The sequence below is a fragment of the Ictidomys tridecemlineatus genome, chromosome 5 (assembly GCF_052094955.1).
Source record: "Ictidomys tridecemlineatus isolate mIctTri1 chromosome 5, mIctTri1.hap1, whole genome shotgun sequence".
Lineage (NCBI taxonomy): Eukaryota > Metazoa > Chordata > Mammalia > Rodentia > Sciuridae > Ictidomys > Ictidomys tridecemlineatus.
Window position 1 is genome coordinate 132,360,013 of NC_135481.1, and position 14,547 is coordinate 132,374,559.

Genomic DNA, 14,547 nt, shown 5'->3' on the forward strand with positions numbered 1-14,547 from the left:
TTTAACATGGGCATAGAGATGACTATATCTAAGGACAGCATGCTATCAAGGAAAGAGTTTCAATCTTGGCTTCAAATGATGCAGATTTGAGCTCCTTCTGTTCTGTCTGCCTATTCTGTGAGCCAAGAGAAAAATGTGATTCACTATGACTCAATTTCCCTACAGCTCGAAGTGGCTCCAGGAATAGTCAAATGAACTAAAATAACTTACCTGAATGGCCCGCAGTTTAGAGATGGCTTGTATCGGACAATAGCAAAAATGGTTGGCAGCATACATAGGAATAGCATGAACAGGAGCATTGCCAAATAGAAGTTGTTGGATCTGCCAAGAAACCAAATGCACTGGATTGAGTTCATTCCATAGTGATGATGCACATAAGAACTGACACAGAAACTGTCACCCCCAACTCTTGCAGACAAGAAGATGTTTTATCAGAGCTACCTAGGAAGGTGCAAGCCCTAGGGCCACATACAACTCAGAAACCTGGAAATCAGTACTAAAAGGAACCTTACAGACCTGCCAGCCCAGTCTGTTCGTCTAATAAACATTGGAAAAGCACCCGTCCATCACAAACCATGAGGACAATGAGCCCACTTATGTACCCATGGCTCTTTACCCAGTAAGCTCAATTTATGGAAGAATCTTGGAACCACTGTCCATCCACTGGGGCCTTACCTAATGCTTCCCTCTTATACTCTCACCCTTGAACTGTGTCTCTTATGTTCCTGAATGGTTTTGTTCTTTTGTTTTGACTCTTGACTCTCTCACTTGGAATGCACTGACACTCAACCTCTTTACCTGTCTGCTTCTGGCTGTTTAGGGTAAGTGTTCTGCCTGATTGAGCTCTGGTTTCTGGTCTCTGAGCCCTGAGCTGCTATCAGCGAGCTTGACTGCCCAGGCCACCCCTGAGGGTACCTGAAACCTACTGGATGTGCAAGGCCCCCCACACAGTTCTGAAAAGAAAATTTGATCAGTCCATCTAGTGACCCTCAGCTAGCACTCTTTGGTCTGTTTCTAAACAATGAGTCTTGATCATAGTGTACAGGATGTAATACTAAGCTGTTAGGGTTTAAGTGTTTGTTCTCTCCAAAACTCATATTGAAATTTGGTTGTCTTTGTGGCAGTGTTAGAAAGTGGGACCTTTGGGGAGGGACTTGAGTCTTGAGGATGCCACATTTATGGGTGGGATTAATATAGATATAAAAAAGTAAGCTCAGTTCCCCTTTAATTTTTTATTCTTCCTCTCCTCTACCATATAAGGAATATTGTTCTTCATTCTGCAGAATGCAGCATTTAAGGTGCCTTAACTCAGCTCCCTGGTTCTCACCACTCACCAAACCTGCTGGTGCTTTGACCCTGGACTTCCCAGTCTCCAGAACTGTGGGTGAATAAATTTGTTCATTATAAATTACCTGGTCTCAGGTATTCTGTTATAACAGCACAAAATGGACTAAGAAGGTGAATGTTAATTTACGAAAATTTCTCTTTCTACCCCCCCTAAACAGAGAAAATGTAGACACACATACAAAACAAATTTTTATAAATATATTAAAACATATACCTGAATGTAAGCATATATGTGTACTATTCTCCACATAAACGGTAAATACATTGCCATGCACACCATAGTTAAACATTTTGAAAATCACTAATATAGATACACCCCCCACACACAAACTATTAATGTCAAAGTAACATAGCTGCACTATAATCTGGTATTCAAAATGTATTATGAATTCACTAACATGGCTAAAATGAGAAGCAGAAAAATAACATGTATTGGCAAGGTTGTGGAACAACTGGAACTTCCACATAGTGCTGGCAGAAGTATAGAATGGTGTGGCCACTCAAGAAAACTTTCTGGTGCTCTCTACTAAATGTGAACATCTGCATGCACTACAACCTGGCACTTGCACTGCTGAGCATATCCCCAAGAAAAGAATAAGAATATTCAAGAATATTCAATATTCATCTATAGGTAACAGCTGGAAACATACATGTGTATTGGTAGTAGTATGGATAGAGAAATAGGGATATATTTCCTCAGTAAGATGACCCTTACCAATATAATGTTGAGTGAAAGAAGCTGAATATGAAGGAGCACATCCTATATGTGTTTCCATTTACATGAAGTAAAAAGCTAGGCAAACCCAACCATGCCATTAGAGGCCAGGGGTTATTGGAATGGAATATAACTTGGGGTGTTCTGAGCATCATTCATATTCTGTATTTTGATTTAGGTGCTTATCACATATTTATGTTCAGCTTGTGAAAATCCATCAAGATAAAAATTTATGATTTGTGCATTCTTTCCCCAAATGATTATCAATCCTCAGTTTTTAAAAATGTATGTTATGGTTTGGATATGGGATATTACCACCCCCAAACAAATTCCTGTGTTAATGCAGGAATATTCAGAGGCTAAATGATTGGATTGTGAGAGCTTTAACCTCATCAGTACATAGTTTGAATGGTCTGACTGGGTGGTAATTGTAGGTAGCTGGGGTGTGGCTGGAGGAGGTGGCCACTGGGTCCCTATAGCACCTTCTCTTCTCTCTCTGCTTCCTGGCTGCCATGAATGGACAGCTTCCCTTCTCTGTGCCTTTCTACCATGATGTTCTGCCTCATCTTGGGCTCAGAGCAATGTTGTTAACCCACCGTGTACTGAATATCTGAAACTGTGAGCCAAATTAAACTTTTCTTCCTCTAAGTTGTCCTTGTTGGTATTTTGGTCACAGTGGTGAAAAGTTGACTAACACAATGTGTCATGAGGTACAGAGGAATAACAAATAATTCTGAGGGTGAGGCACAGGAAATGGCTTCAAGAAGAAAATTAAAAAAGAGCGGAGGCAGAATTTTGACAAGCAAAAAGTGGGGAGACCCTTGCTGGGCACAGCAACATGGATCATGTATGTTCTCTGCCAAGGCAGATCTTGTACTTACTGACCTGGAGGCTCGGAATACCTGCTGGTGGGGCACGTTGCAAGTCAGCACAGCCCAGCTCCTCAGATACATGAGCCCAATGAGCTTGAGAACATTGAATGCTGGGAGACACGGGGAGAAGAAGGCTCCCATCCTAGAACCATAAAGAAAGTCAGTTTGTGTACCTTCTTTTCCAGTGCATCTTACAGGTCTGTGGTCTGGAAACCCCAGAGAGGAAAGTGGTTCAGAGACTTTGGGGTTTACACCCTAAGCTTTAAAGGATTGGGGAAGACCTCTGAAGGTCTGAGAACCCAACCTCCACATTCTAGAGGAAAGATAAGTCCCTGCAGATGGTTGGTGATCCTATTTTTGATATATCCTTTTGCACCACAATTTGTGTCTGAACACTGGCACGGCCCTCCTGGGGCAGGAAATGCTGGATACCTATACCTTGGGGTAATCTCAGATTTTGCCTGTCTACAGTGAAGATGATGTTAATGAACTATTGAGTTTCAATTTTAATCATATAGGTTGAGCGCCAACTTTCGAAGAACATCCTGACACATTTTAGTACATCTACTCTTTTGTAATTACAAAAGGAAGGGTAAATATGCAAAGCAATTTTACTAGTAGGAAAATAAGTATAGGTAAAAGGGTATGTTTAATAAGTAAAAGACTTAAATGTTTGATTTCTTGTGGCAGGCAGAAATGTCATTCTGTCTGACGTTAAGAAAGATACGTGGCTTCCTTGTGCCTCAGTCTCATCTTTAACAGACAGACAATGATGGCCCATTAAATCATGGGATTACAATAAAAATTAAATCATTCACTTTAAAAAATGCCCGATATCTAGCAATACTGAGTACATGTTACGTGTACTGTATTGTGAAAATATTTCTCAAAATACAATGGACTATAAGAACACACCATTTGACTGTAGGAATATTACCTTATGGCTCTCAATTCCCCAGACATTTTAGTATTTTAGCGAATGATTTTGAAGCAATGTTGTGTTTTCTGAATGTGTGAAAAAATCCAAGGTTTTTTTCTTCATTTGCATGTGAACAAATAGCACTCTTTGTGGTCCAATAGGTAAAAGCAGGATGTGGGATAATTTACAGGGCTCTTCCTGCACCCTAACACACATTCTTGTGCATTGGATGACCCCTGTGGGTTGACAGTGTCTGTAAGAGCAGGGCTGCCTTGCCTGGGAGGTGCTTGGGTGAACAGACTTCCAACCTTCATCTTCTGCCTCCCCTGTGAGGTGGGTCTGTTAGTCTGTGGTTTGGCCCTGCTCCTGTCAAAGTGAAAACCAGGAGCAGAGGGGAAGCTGAGGGTAGGACTGACCCCAGGTTTTCCAGCTGTGAGCACCAGCACTGTTGAAGCCCTGGCTGGGCAGAAGCAGCCCCTCCCCCTGGCCTCCCCCAGTTCTTCTCAGCAACTTATTCTATTGATTCCTACGCAAATTTTGTTGTTGTTGTAATCAATAGCAGTTAGAATCAGACTATTCCCTTCATCATTGCTTACCACAAAATCCTTATAAAACCATTAATGAAATTATTACATGTGTGGAATATTTCCCTTGTAAGACCCTATCACTGTTTTTTTTTCTGGTCATGACCTATCCAAATGAATCAAAATCTTAGTCCAGATGGCAGATGAGCGAAGACAAGAAGCTTTAATACCTACCAAATCATTCCTTGGTTGTAGACTAAGTGTAGCACATTCTCAGCTATTTTGAATTCCCCATATTCAGGCTAGAAGAGAAAAAGAATTTCCATGTTAAAAATAAAAGTTGGATGCCAGAGATGGTGGTGCACACCTGTAATCCCAGAAACTTGGGAGGCTGAGGCAAGAGGATCACAGGTTTAAGGCCAACCTCAGCAACTTAGTGAGGCCTTAAGCAACTTAGTGTGACCCTGTCTCAAAATAATAAACAAACAAACAAACAAACAAATAAATAAAGGGTTGGAGATGTGACTCAGTGGTTAAGCGCTTCTGGGTTCAATCCCTAATAATAATAATAATAAAGGAATATTGCAAAGTCCTTTTTATAATCCAGTTCTTTGCTCTGACAGACACTAGAGAGTCTTGCCTGTGTGGTCACTCAGCAAATGGGAAATTTAAGATGCAGGGTGAAACTCAGACCTCTCCCATCTTCCATCGTGTATTTTCCCTGATATGTCCTTTCAGCCATGCCTGGCTATTTCTCATGTCCCTGGCATTAGGAAAAGATGCATTTAGCCATAGAAACTTCCCCAAGGACACAGCATTTTACTTACAAACTTGCTTTCCAGGTCCCAACACCAGTAATCACTTAAGTATCGAACAAAAAGTCCTCGGAAGAAGTCTATGAGCAGGATGCTTGCCACTGTGAAGAGCATATCAATGATGGACAGCTTCAGCATCTCCTGCAACATGGGGTAGGAGAGAGTCTCAATTGCCACCATGTCCCCCACCTCCAAAGCCCTCTCTTCCTCCACAATGTTCTCGTCTCTGTCCTGGAGCAGCCAGTGAGCCCTCCAGGGGCACCTTCATTTTTGCATCTCTATTGGGTGCAGCAGGTAGAGGGGACGGCTTCTGGCACATAATAGATGCTTAATAAATATTGGTTAATTTGAATTTGGATTCTGACATATACAGCCAGAGTTACAGAAAACTAGGAAAGAATCTGAGTTCTATGGTTCTGAGTCACAGGAAACTCATTTCCATGGGATAATAATGGAGTATTGAGACGCTCTGCACAAGGTTAAATTTCAAAGATGAAAGGCGAAATGGTTGAGGACACAGATTTTGGAGCAGATGTCTGGGTTCAAGTCTTTATCCTGCTGTTTACTGGGTCCTTGGGCCTCATCTGTGCCTATAAAGGGTGATACAGTAAAACTCTCATAATGACATTGCCCAGAACATAGTTACTACTGCACAAATCTGTGCACTAATTATAATTATTAATGCTTAGACCTTGAAAAGCAAAAATCTTAATGAATTTTACTTTCCTTTTCTGGAAAATAGTTGCAATAATGCCTCCAAGAGTTGCTAGATTGGAGGCAAAATGACTTTGTAAGGGACAAAGGGAAGCACCTGGCCAACGTATGTTTCCCAGCACTGGCCTTGCGGGCTCAGAGTGTGGAGCGTAGTCTTGTTGGCCTTGGTGAGTGGCATGGTATAAGTTGGGATACTGGTATCTTCCAAGACCCATGTGCTGTTTGTCCTGAACCCCATTCCAGACCAAGGTGTGGACCATTTCCCTTCTCCAGGGGCTGCCTTGGTGGCGAAGAAGGAATCTATCCAATGACTTTTGTTATTTTTGGTGTTAATTTCCTGTGGAGAGAAAGGGAGGAAAGGGAAAAAAGAAAAAAAGACTGAGCACCTGTTTATAAATAAGAATCCATAATGGACACCACACCAAAGTTATCATTGGATTACCTGGGAATAATTACATTCTCTCTCTCTTCTTCTCATCCCACTTAAATAGAGTTGGCCCCAATCATGGGACACAGAGATGTAATGGATAGTGCTCGTTGGTCCCTGCTGTCCTGCCTGCTCCATAACACATGGTATCTCTTCTTCAGGTAAAAATTATCACCCCAGGTTTATGACTAGAAGGTAATTGCTCGAGCTCACATTGCAAGTAGCAGGTAAGGACCTAGGTCTATGTAACCTCAAAACCCTGATGTGGAAAAATGACACTCTGTGGTCTCTTCTGCCTACAAGCTTTGAGAGCTGATGTGTTGTGGACAAACAACCCTCAGAAAGCTCTTCCTCCTCCCTGGCATCCCCTCCCCCCACCACTCAGAGGTTCCTCAGTCCTCAGGTTGGAAAGGGAAAGTTAACCCCCTGGGCTAGGCTGGTGAGTCTCACTGAGAACTGTTTGCCATGAGATGATTATTCTCTGCAAATTGTCAGAATGAGCCTCTTGGCCTGCTGTTCTTTCTGGGATCATTTGTAATAGCTGTGAACAGCTTCTCCTGATTAGATTCAAGGATATAGGGCACAAAGAGATATGGAATCAAAAGCTGCAAAAACTGTTCCTCACTAGCCATGAATCCCAGCCTCAGTTTCTTTATTTGGGAAATGGGAATAATTTTTCTATCCTCATCTTGAGAAGACCGCAGCTGAGTTGAGTTTGGATATGATATATGAAATGCAAGTATAAGCAGTGATGCTGACAATTATGATAATGACCCAGGTGTAGGGAGATGAGGTGGAGTGGGGAGGGTGATGATGGAGCAGGTGTTTATCCCCATCTGGGCACTCACCTCAATGCTCATGCTGTTTACTTTGTCCAGGAGGGCAATGATCAAACTGTAGAGATTTCCCAAATACAGCACAAGGACCCTGAAAGCAACAAACAAGTCCATGGGTAGACCTATCCAATAGTTCTAGACTACTGGGGATATTCTAAGACAATAGCTGTCATGCTTCTATCTTTTAAATCACCTTGAGGTTATTCAAATACAGAATTCCAGAATCTACCCTGCTTCAGTAGCTCTGTGTGGGGTCTCCATGTCTTACATTTACTCTTTCCAGATGATTTCCACTGTAGTCCATCCTTGGATCAGCATTTTAGGAACACTAGTGTAGTGGGAGTGTGTATTTAGGAAGTGGTGTACTAAAGGATAGTATAAAATACATGTCTCTGTGCCATGTTTTCTGGTTTATAAAGGTTCTTCCCACGTACTATCTCATATGATCTTCATACAGCTCTATGAAGTTCACAGCCAGATGAACTCACTTAAGACACAAGTCAACTAAAACATGGAGGGGCTGAGTAACTATTCAGTCTGATCAGGTTAGAAAGAATCAGATGCAATCTCTGAATCTCTGTGCTCCCCTTAGAAACACAGATGGGCTTCAGATACAGCTGTACCATGTGGACCACTGGAAGTGAATGGAATCTTCCAGCAACAATCTCCATCAGCCAAGGACCAAAGACTTGATGTCAGTTTGTTCAGAGTTGAAAAGTTGGGGAAGCCTATCATGGAATAGCCCAGGATGCAGCTTTGATTTCTTATGGGAAATCTGTATGGAGAAATGAGATGGGGTGTTTCTTAGCACATGGAGAATCATGAAATCAATGTCAGTTACTGGGAAAACAGCTTTATCTTGAGAAAACAGAAACCAGGACCAAATTGAACCCTGAGTCGACCATCCCCACAGACTTTCTTTACCTCCTCAAGGTAGAGGTGACCACCCATGTGGGGGCAGAGGCATCACAAGGGGAAAACCATGTAATATCCAAGGCTTTCTCTCTGAATTGTGAAGGGACTTCTTTTGGTACAGTGCCAGGACCTTTTTAATTCAGCACTTATATTTCCTCATGCAGGAAATAGACCGTCAGAGTATATACAGTAAGAGTTGTCTGAAGGAAGTGTGGAATGAATCCCACCTCCTCAGTCTTGGCATCCCATGGCTCTGGTTTTCACTATGCCATGGATGAAAGGTAACATGGTCTGCTGGTGAGTTAATGGAACTAAAATAATATGTCTTGCTGTTATTATCAAAATTAGCCCTGATTTGTCTGAGGCAAGTCTTTCAATGTCTCTGTTTCTCTGGTTTTGAACATGAATAACGAGGCCAATCTGTATAATAGGATTGCTGTTAGACCAAATGCAATAATGGAATTGATTCTCCCCAATGCCTGCTAGTAAGGAAGGAGCTGAAGAACACACTTCTCTTGTTCAGGTCTAAGAGGTGCTGAATGGAGCAGAAAGAACCAGGTTAGGAGCCAGGGAACTAAAAGCCTCATTCTCCAGCAGAGCTACCCTGAGAGGTGAGGCTCAGGCAAGCCCTTTGTTCTTTCTAGTCAGTTTTTGTTTGTTTGTTTGTTCTTCACCTTTAAAATGACAGTTGTATTTCATGGGGTCGGCAAGTGATGATCTTCAAATCAGACCTTACCCTTCCCTATTTTTGTGAAAAGTGCTGGAACACAGCTTCACCCTTTCATTTGCATATTGTTTCTGTGGCCACTTTCTTGCTACAACCTTAGAGCTTAGCGTTGTGACAGAGATATCTAAACTCTAAAATATTTACTATAACATCCTTTCCAGGTGTTTGCCAACTCCTGAATGGGAGCAAATCTTTCCAAAGTGGTTTGTGAAAATTAGTTGTGGAGAATGTTATTAGGTGTTACAGGAGAAAACTGGGTGAAACTGGTAGGGGTGCAGGTGGGAGCAAGAAAGCAGGGCTCTGACTGCCTCCCTCACCATGTTCATCTTTTCTCACCTGCCCATACGGGCTTAATTTATGAATGAGGAGACCATGCTCCAGGGAATAGAAGTAGATTTTTTTTAAGGAAGACAATGGTGAAGTCATGCTAGAAATGAACCCGTTTGTTCTGACTCCCAAGGGGGATGTCCAAGGACGCTCCCTTGGATACACCAGCTGCCACCTGTTCTTATGGCCATGGATTATCCTGGCACAGCCCCAGAATCTTCTAGGCAAATCCAGAAGAATCTCTGAGTCTGTGCTTTTGGGAAATTATTAGAAAAGCTCAAACTCTTCCTCTCACGCCTGGAAAAACAACCTGGGTCTCTTCTGCCACTCATAGTCAGACCGTGGGGGCAGTTCAACAATGAGGAAAACCAGACACACATCCCATCATCCTGCTCCTCTTTCTTCTCAGCTTATTCTGCCTGTTTCTCCCTCTGCTCATCCCTCTTTCCTCCCCTCTCCTTGTTCTCCTCTTCCTCTGCTCTCTTTTCTTCATTACATTTTAATCCGTTCCTTCTGTCCTTGTCATCCTGGCTCTCCTTCCTGTCCCTCCTCTTCCGCTGCGTCTTCACTTTTCTCTCCTATTGTACCCTGTTAAAGTTCTGGGATAAGATGGGGAAGATATGCAAGCTCTGGCTCACAAGGGACTCATGTTCCCATTGCAGTGGCCAGGTGGGTCAACCACAATGTGGCACAGCCTGCCAGGGCTGCCATACCTTGCCAACTGGAAGCGCAGCGTGGTCCGCGGGTGGTACATTTCCAAGGCAGCAATGAGGTCAAAGACAGATGGTGCCAACATGGTGACCAGAGAGACCACCACACTCACCTGCCAAGAGAGCATGTGTGAGACCCTGTGTTTCCCAGGGTCCCCCCAACCTATCTCACTTACTTACATTTGGTCTCTAATATTTGGAACGTGGGTATCCACAGGGTCATGCAGTTTCTAATCTCTCCCAATCTCTGCTAATTATCTTTTTTTTTTTTGAAAGACCACTGTTATTTTATCATGGGTTTATTCTTTTTAGGAACATTCCTTTAGTATTCTGAGGACACTCCTATGGGTCATTGGGGATTCACTAGCATTTCTACCACATTTTTCAATTACCATCTCATCTCATTTATACTTACTTCCCCGACCTGGGATGGAAGATGGAAATAACTGTGATTATTACGAATAGAAAAAGGAAGGCGGAGAGGTGATTTAATATTCTTCCTGTTCATGGAAGATTAATTACCCAGAGAATTATGCCTGGCTCTTGTTTCTCTGTACTTATAGCAAGAGAAAGAGGCATTTTAACTGGTGTACAAGAGTTTGAGCTAAAATAAGACATGATTTCTGAATATATCTTTAAAAAATCCATCTACCTGTAAAAAATACACACATTTACATAACCTACTTAGTTGATATAAAGTAGAAAGAGATAAGGTACCTAGTGTAGTCTTAGATTTTGATATATTATTGTATATGGATAGATATATGTGGGTTAAATTGATGATCATCTTACTGCTTACACACTTTGCTTTTTAAATGGTGATAATTTTTTTTTCATAGAAGTGGTCTGAAAAGTTTCTTTAAATTTTTTTTTTTGCTGTGGTATTTCTGCCTTTCAAATCTTTACAGGTAAAGTGAGTCAACGTTTTAGAACAACAGTCTCATAACCAACCATTATTAAGAATTGTAAAATTGTCCATAACCTTCTATTTGGAAATTTTCCTTTTATGGCAATATTTACACAGTGGGGGAAAGCTGTTCAATATACAAGCCATTTATGTGGAGCTGGTGCTAGGAGTGTTGTTTGTAATTAAGAAATATAGAAACTACCTAAGTATTCAACAGCGTGCACCAGGCCAATTTTGACACATACACTAGAATACAAGGCAAGCCTACAGGTGGCGTCAAACTCTGAAGCTCAGATGTGAAAGAACAGAAGTGAGAAGAGCAGCTGGGCATGGGTACGGTAATACTAGCCTTTAATCCCAGTGGTTCTGGAGTCTAAAGCAGGAGCAAGTTCAAAGCCAGCCTCAGTAACTTAGTAAGGCCCTAGGCAACTTAGCAAGACTCTTTCTCAAAATAAAAAATAAAAAGGGCTGGGAATGTGACTCAGTGTTTAAGTGCCAGTGGGTTCAATTCCCAGTGTGTATGTGTATGTGTATGTATGTACGCATAAACCTATAGATTTAAAGGTAAAGATTTGAGCAAACACTTGAAGGTTCTTTGGAATCAAAATCTTCCTATGGAGACCAATAAAATTATTTATCCAAGGCTTGATGTTGCCACTCAATGGCTCAAAGCCCTTGAGGTCCATGCTTTAGAACAAGACTGGAATTATTCCCTAGAGGTAGTTCTACATAATCCACTAATGAAGCAGAAGAGCAGCTACTTTGAAGACAGAATGCAGGTAACTAACAGGCCCTGAGTACCTCATTCTTTTCCCAAAGGGTCAGTTCTTTCTTCGATTGCTCCAGCTTCTGGGACCGGTCCACCACAAAGTAGATGAGATAAATGCTCCCAGCCAGTGAGAGAAGAACCAGGATGTTTGCAATGATCCTCAGGCAGATGGTCACTGCCCTGTGGAGAGAAGCAGGCACCATGACCATCAGACCACCATGATGTACTGACCAGAAACACATTCCCTGCTGAGAGGGTCCTCTGCCTTAAGGAACTGTCACTTCCCCTCACCTCAAAAACCTCATTTTCTGTGAGATCAACAATGAGTTATAAATTTAACCTGCCAGAATTTTGGGGCTTAAAACACATGAACAAATAACTCTAGTTTTAGAATCTGAATATTTGGCTTTCAAAACAATCTCTGCTACTTAAACTTGGAGTTCTGTGGTTTGCACATTCATCTTTTACAAAATGAAATAAATGTGTTCTGCAGAGGAAGGGAGAGATGATTTCTGTCACTCCATATGACAAATCTGACTTTGCACCACATACCTTCCTGGGGCCTTATGAGCTGTCTTTCTCTTCTGTAATGGAAGCTCCCAGATTTTTTAGTGTTTTTGTTCCTATATCCTCAGCTCTTAGAATAAGCCTAAGCACATCTAAGCATACAATAAATATCTGATAGATGAGTGAGCAAATAAAGAAGCAACTAAATGACTCTGAGATGCGACATGGGACTCATCTCTCTCCTCGTTAGCTCTCACTGTCACAAATCTCTTATAGTGTGGGAGATTTCAGAATCAACAGTGATTCTGGAATTTAGTATAACTGATACCCATCTACTTTTTGTCACAATGGGGGACAACTGACTTATTGGCTCTGGTTGGCCCATTTTTAAGGTAATCTGTCAACTGTGGGACCAATTCCAACCTGGTTCCCCTGGTAGCAGAACCCCAGGCAGAGGCCTGTTTGTACATAGTTAATTTGGGAGGGGACACCAGAAAGTGGGACAAAAAAGCCATTAACACAAGGATGTGTGGTAGAGTTGGCCAATTGGAGGCAACTGCAGGACCTCCTTAGGGACCACAGAATGCCTCCCAAACAGTCCACCCAGAGGGAAAGAGAGAAGCATTTATCCCATTCCCTATGGTCAGCACTGCTTCCAGCCTATGGCTGTATGAGTGTTGACTGGGACCTTGTGGGTACTCCTCAGAGGACCTCAGGGCAGCACACAGTAGGCAGAAGCAAGGGGAACATGCATATGGCCAGCAGCATCCTGTAAAGCTCTACCTGGGGATAGAGACAGGAGAAAGAGATGTGGTCAAGAGGAATTGAAGGTATACAAAAGAAGGGCATCATCCCCTCTGTGAAGTTGCACCAGCTGGGGACCTTGGACAGGTCAAGACACCCTCTTCTATAGGTGTCCTGGCCCTTCATCAGCAGAGTGAAGGAACTCATTACCAAATTGCAGTGATAAATGTCACCTTTCCAGGTAAAACATAAAAACATGGCATACTATGATATTATTACCAACTCTGGTGGCAGAGGAGTAAGATCAAAAAATCACAGAGCACCGGAGACAGAAATCCCTGAGAGAGTTGGGTCCACGGAGGCAATCCCAGTGCTTCTTTATTCCCTCCAGTCTCTGGAGCATACTTCATCACTTCTAGGGTCAGGCTGCCCACGTGGTGAAATGTGGCCCTGGGGCCGGTCCTGCAATTGATCTTCCCTTCCAGTACCTGGTGACCCTTTTAGGGACTACACTAGAAAATGCATGTGGGACAGAGGGAAGTAGCCAATTAAATGTTAGTTTTCCCTTTTCTCTACCCTATTCTTCTGGGTCCTGTTACAGCATGCTGCATATCCCAGAATGGCTACCATTTTTTTTTTTGTAGAAGAGAGATGAGAAAAGTTTCTCCTTAGTTCTTTTGCTTGTTTTAATAATGACTTCAGTGATCTGGAATGAACTTAAGATAACTACAATTTTCAAATTTGAGGAACCCTTTAAATCATGTTGTGAGATCTGCTAAAGATATATATTCAGTGCTCTATTCTCAGGGATTCTAATCTGGTAAACTGGGGATTGGGCCACAGGAGTCTTCATTTCCAGGGACTGCAGGTGATTCTTATGTGGGTGGGAGCTCTCCAGCTTCTGAAAAGCATTATTAGAGCCCCATCCTTCCATTTCTCAGGAGAGAAGCTGCAGGCCAGGAAAGTTCAGGGAGTGAATGTCAAGAGCAGGGCCAGAATCCATGTCCTCAGACCACCTACACATAGCCTTTCCCAATACCACGCCTTGCTTCCTGCCATTATCCCTGTGGCTGGTGTGTTTCTTTGGTTCTCCACAAATTAATTATGAGGACTAACCACTCAGTAAGGATAGCAGATGAATGCACACGTCAATCTCAGTGCAGACAGAGCCACTGCCCCTTTGCCCCTTCCTGGGAACACCCTTGTCTTGCATCAGTTCTCTGGTTATGGTGTTGTTCCCTCGCCAACACACTTCTCAAGTCCTCATGAAGAACCTCACATAGAAGAAACCATCTTGAAGGCCTTGTAAACACAAAGGATGCTGTTTGTATCTTGTGAACTTCAGAGATTTGTTTCTAAATAAAATTAGTCCTAACAGTTTTTGTAGATTTGTTTCATTCAGCAAACTGGAAGTTGGCATTAAATATAAGAGTTTTATTATCTAAGTAAAAAGGTAGGATGCTGGTTAACTTCAGATCTCTCACCCTGTCACAGGCTCTGAGGGAAGAGGAAGCACTCTTAATCACTGCTATAGGAAAGTATGAGGTTCCCATAGACCATAGTACTAGGGGAACGGAGATCACAAAGAAAGAAGACCTATTTGACTTGTGAAAATAAAATATAGATAATCTAGTAAATTTCTGTACTAAGTTGAAACAAAATGCATCACTGACTCTTGGCACAGGACATATTAATACCTACAGATTTTTGCTTTTCTTCTTTTCCTGTTCTTCCAGGATAGCCTCCTTTAAGGAAGAATACATATAACATTA

General features: G+C 42.2%; 1 protein-coding gene across 1 annotated transcript in view; it reads right to left on the reverse strand.

Moving 5' to 3' along the window:
- Nucleotides 1–14,547, reverse strand: part of Tmc3 (transmembrane channel like 3) — a 35,854-nt gene that overhangs the window by 8,360 nt on the left and 12,947 nt on the right. Inside the window, exons 9-17 of the mRNA XM_013356299.3 lie at nt 14,477–14,520; nt 11,557–11,704; nt 9,852–9,961; nt 7,182–7,260; nt 6,004–6,243; nt 5,205–5,333; nt 4,612–4,679; nt 2,948–3,076; nt 211–321 (exon numbers count right to left, since the gene is read on the reverse strand). Of these exons, the coding sequence (XP_013211753.2) occupies nt 211–321; nt 2,948–3,076; nt 4,612–4,679; nt 5,205–5,333; nt 6,004–6,243; nt 7,182–7,260; nt 9,852–9,961; nt 11,557–11,704; nt 14,477–14,520 (1,058 nt within the window). The remainder of the gene's footprint in view (nt 1–210; nt 322–2,947; nt 3,077–4,611; nt 4,680–5,204; nt 5,334–6,003; nt 6,244–7,181; nt 7,261–9,851; nt 9,962–11,556; nt 11,705–14,476; nt 14,521–14,547) is intronic.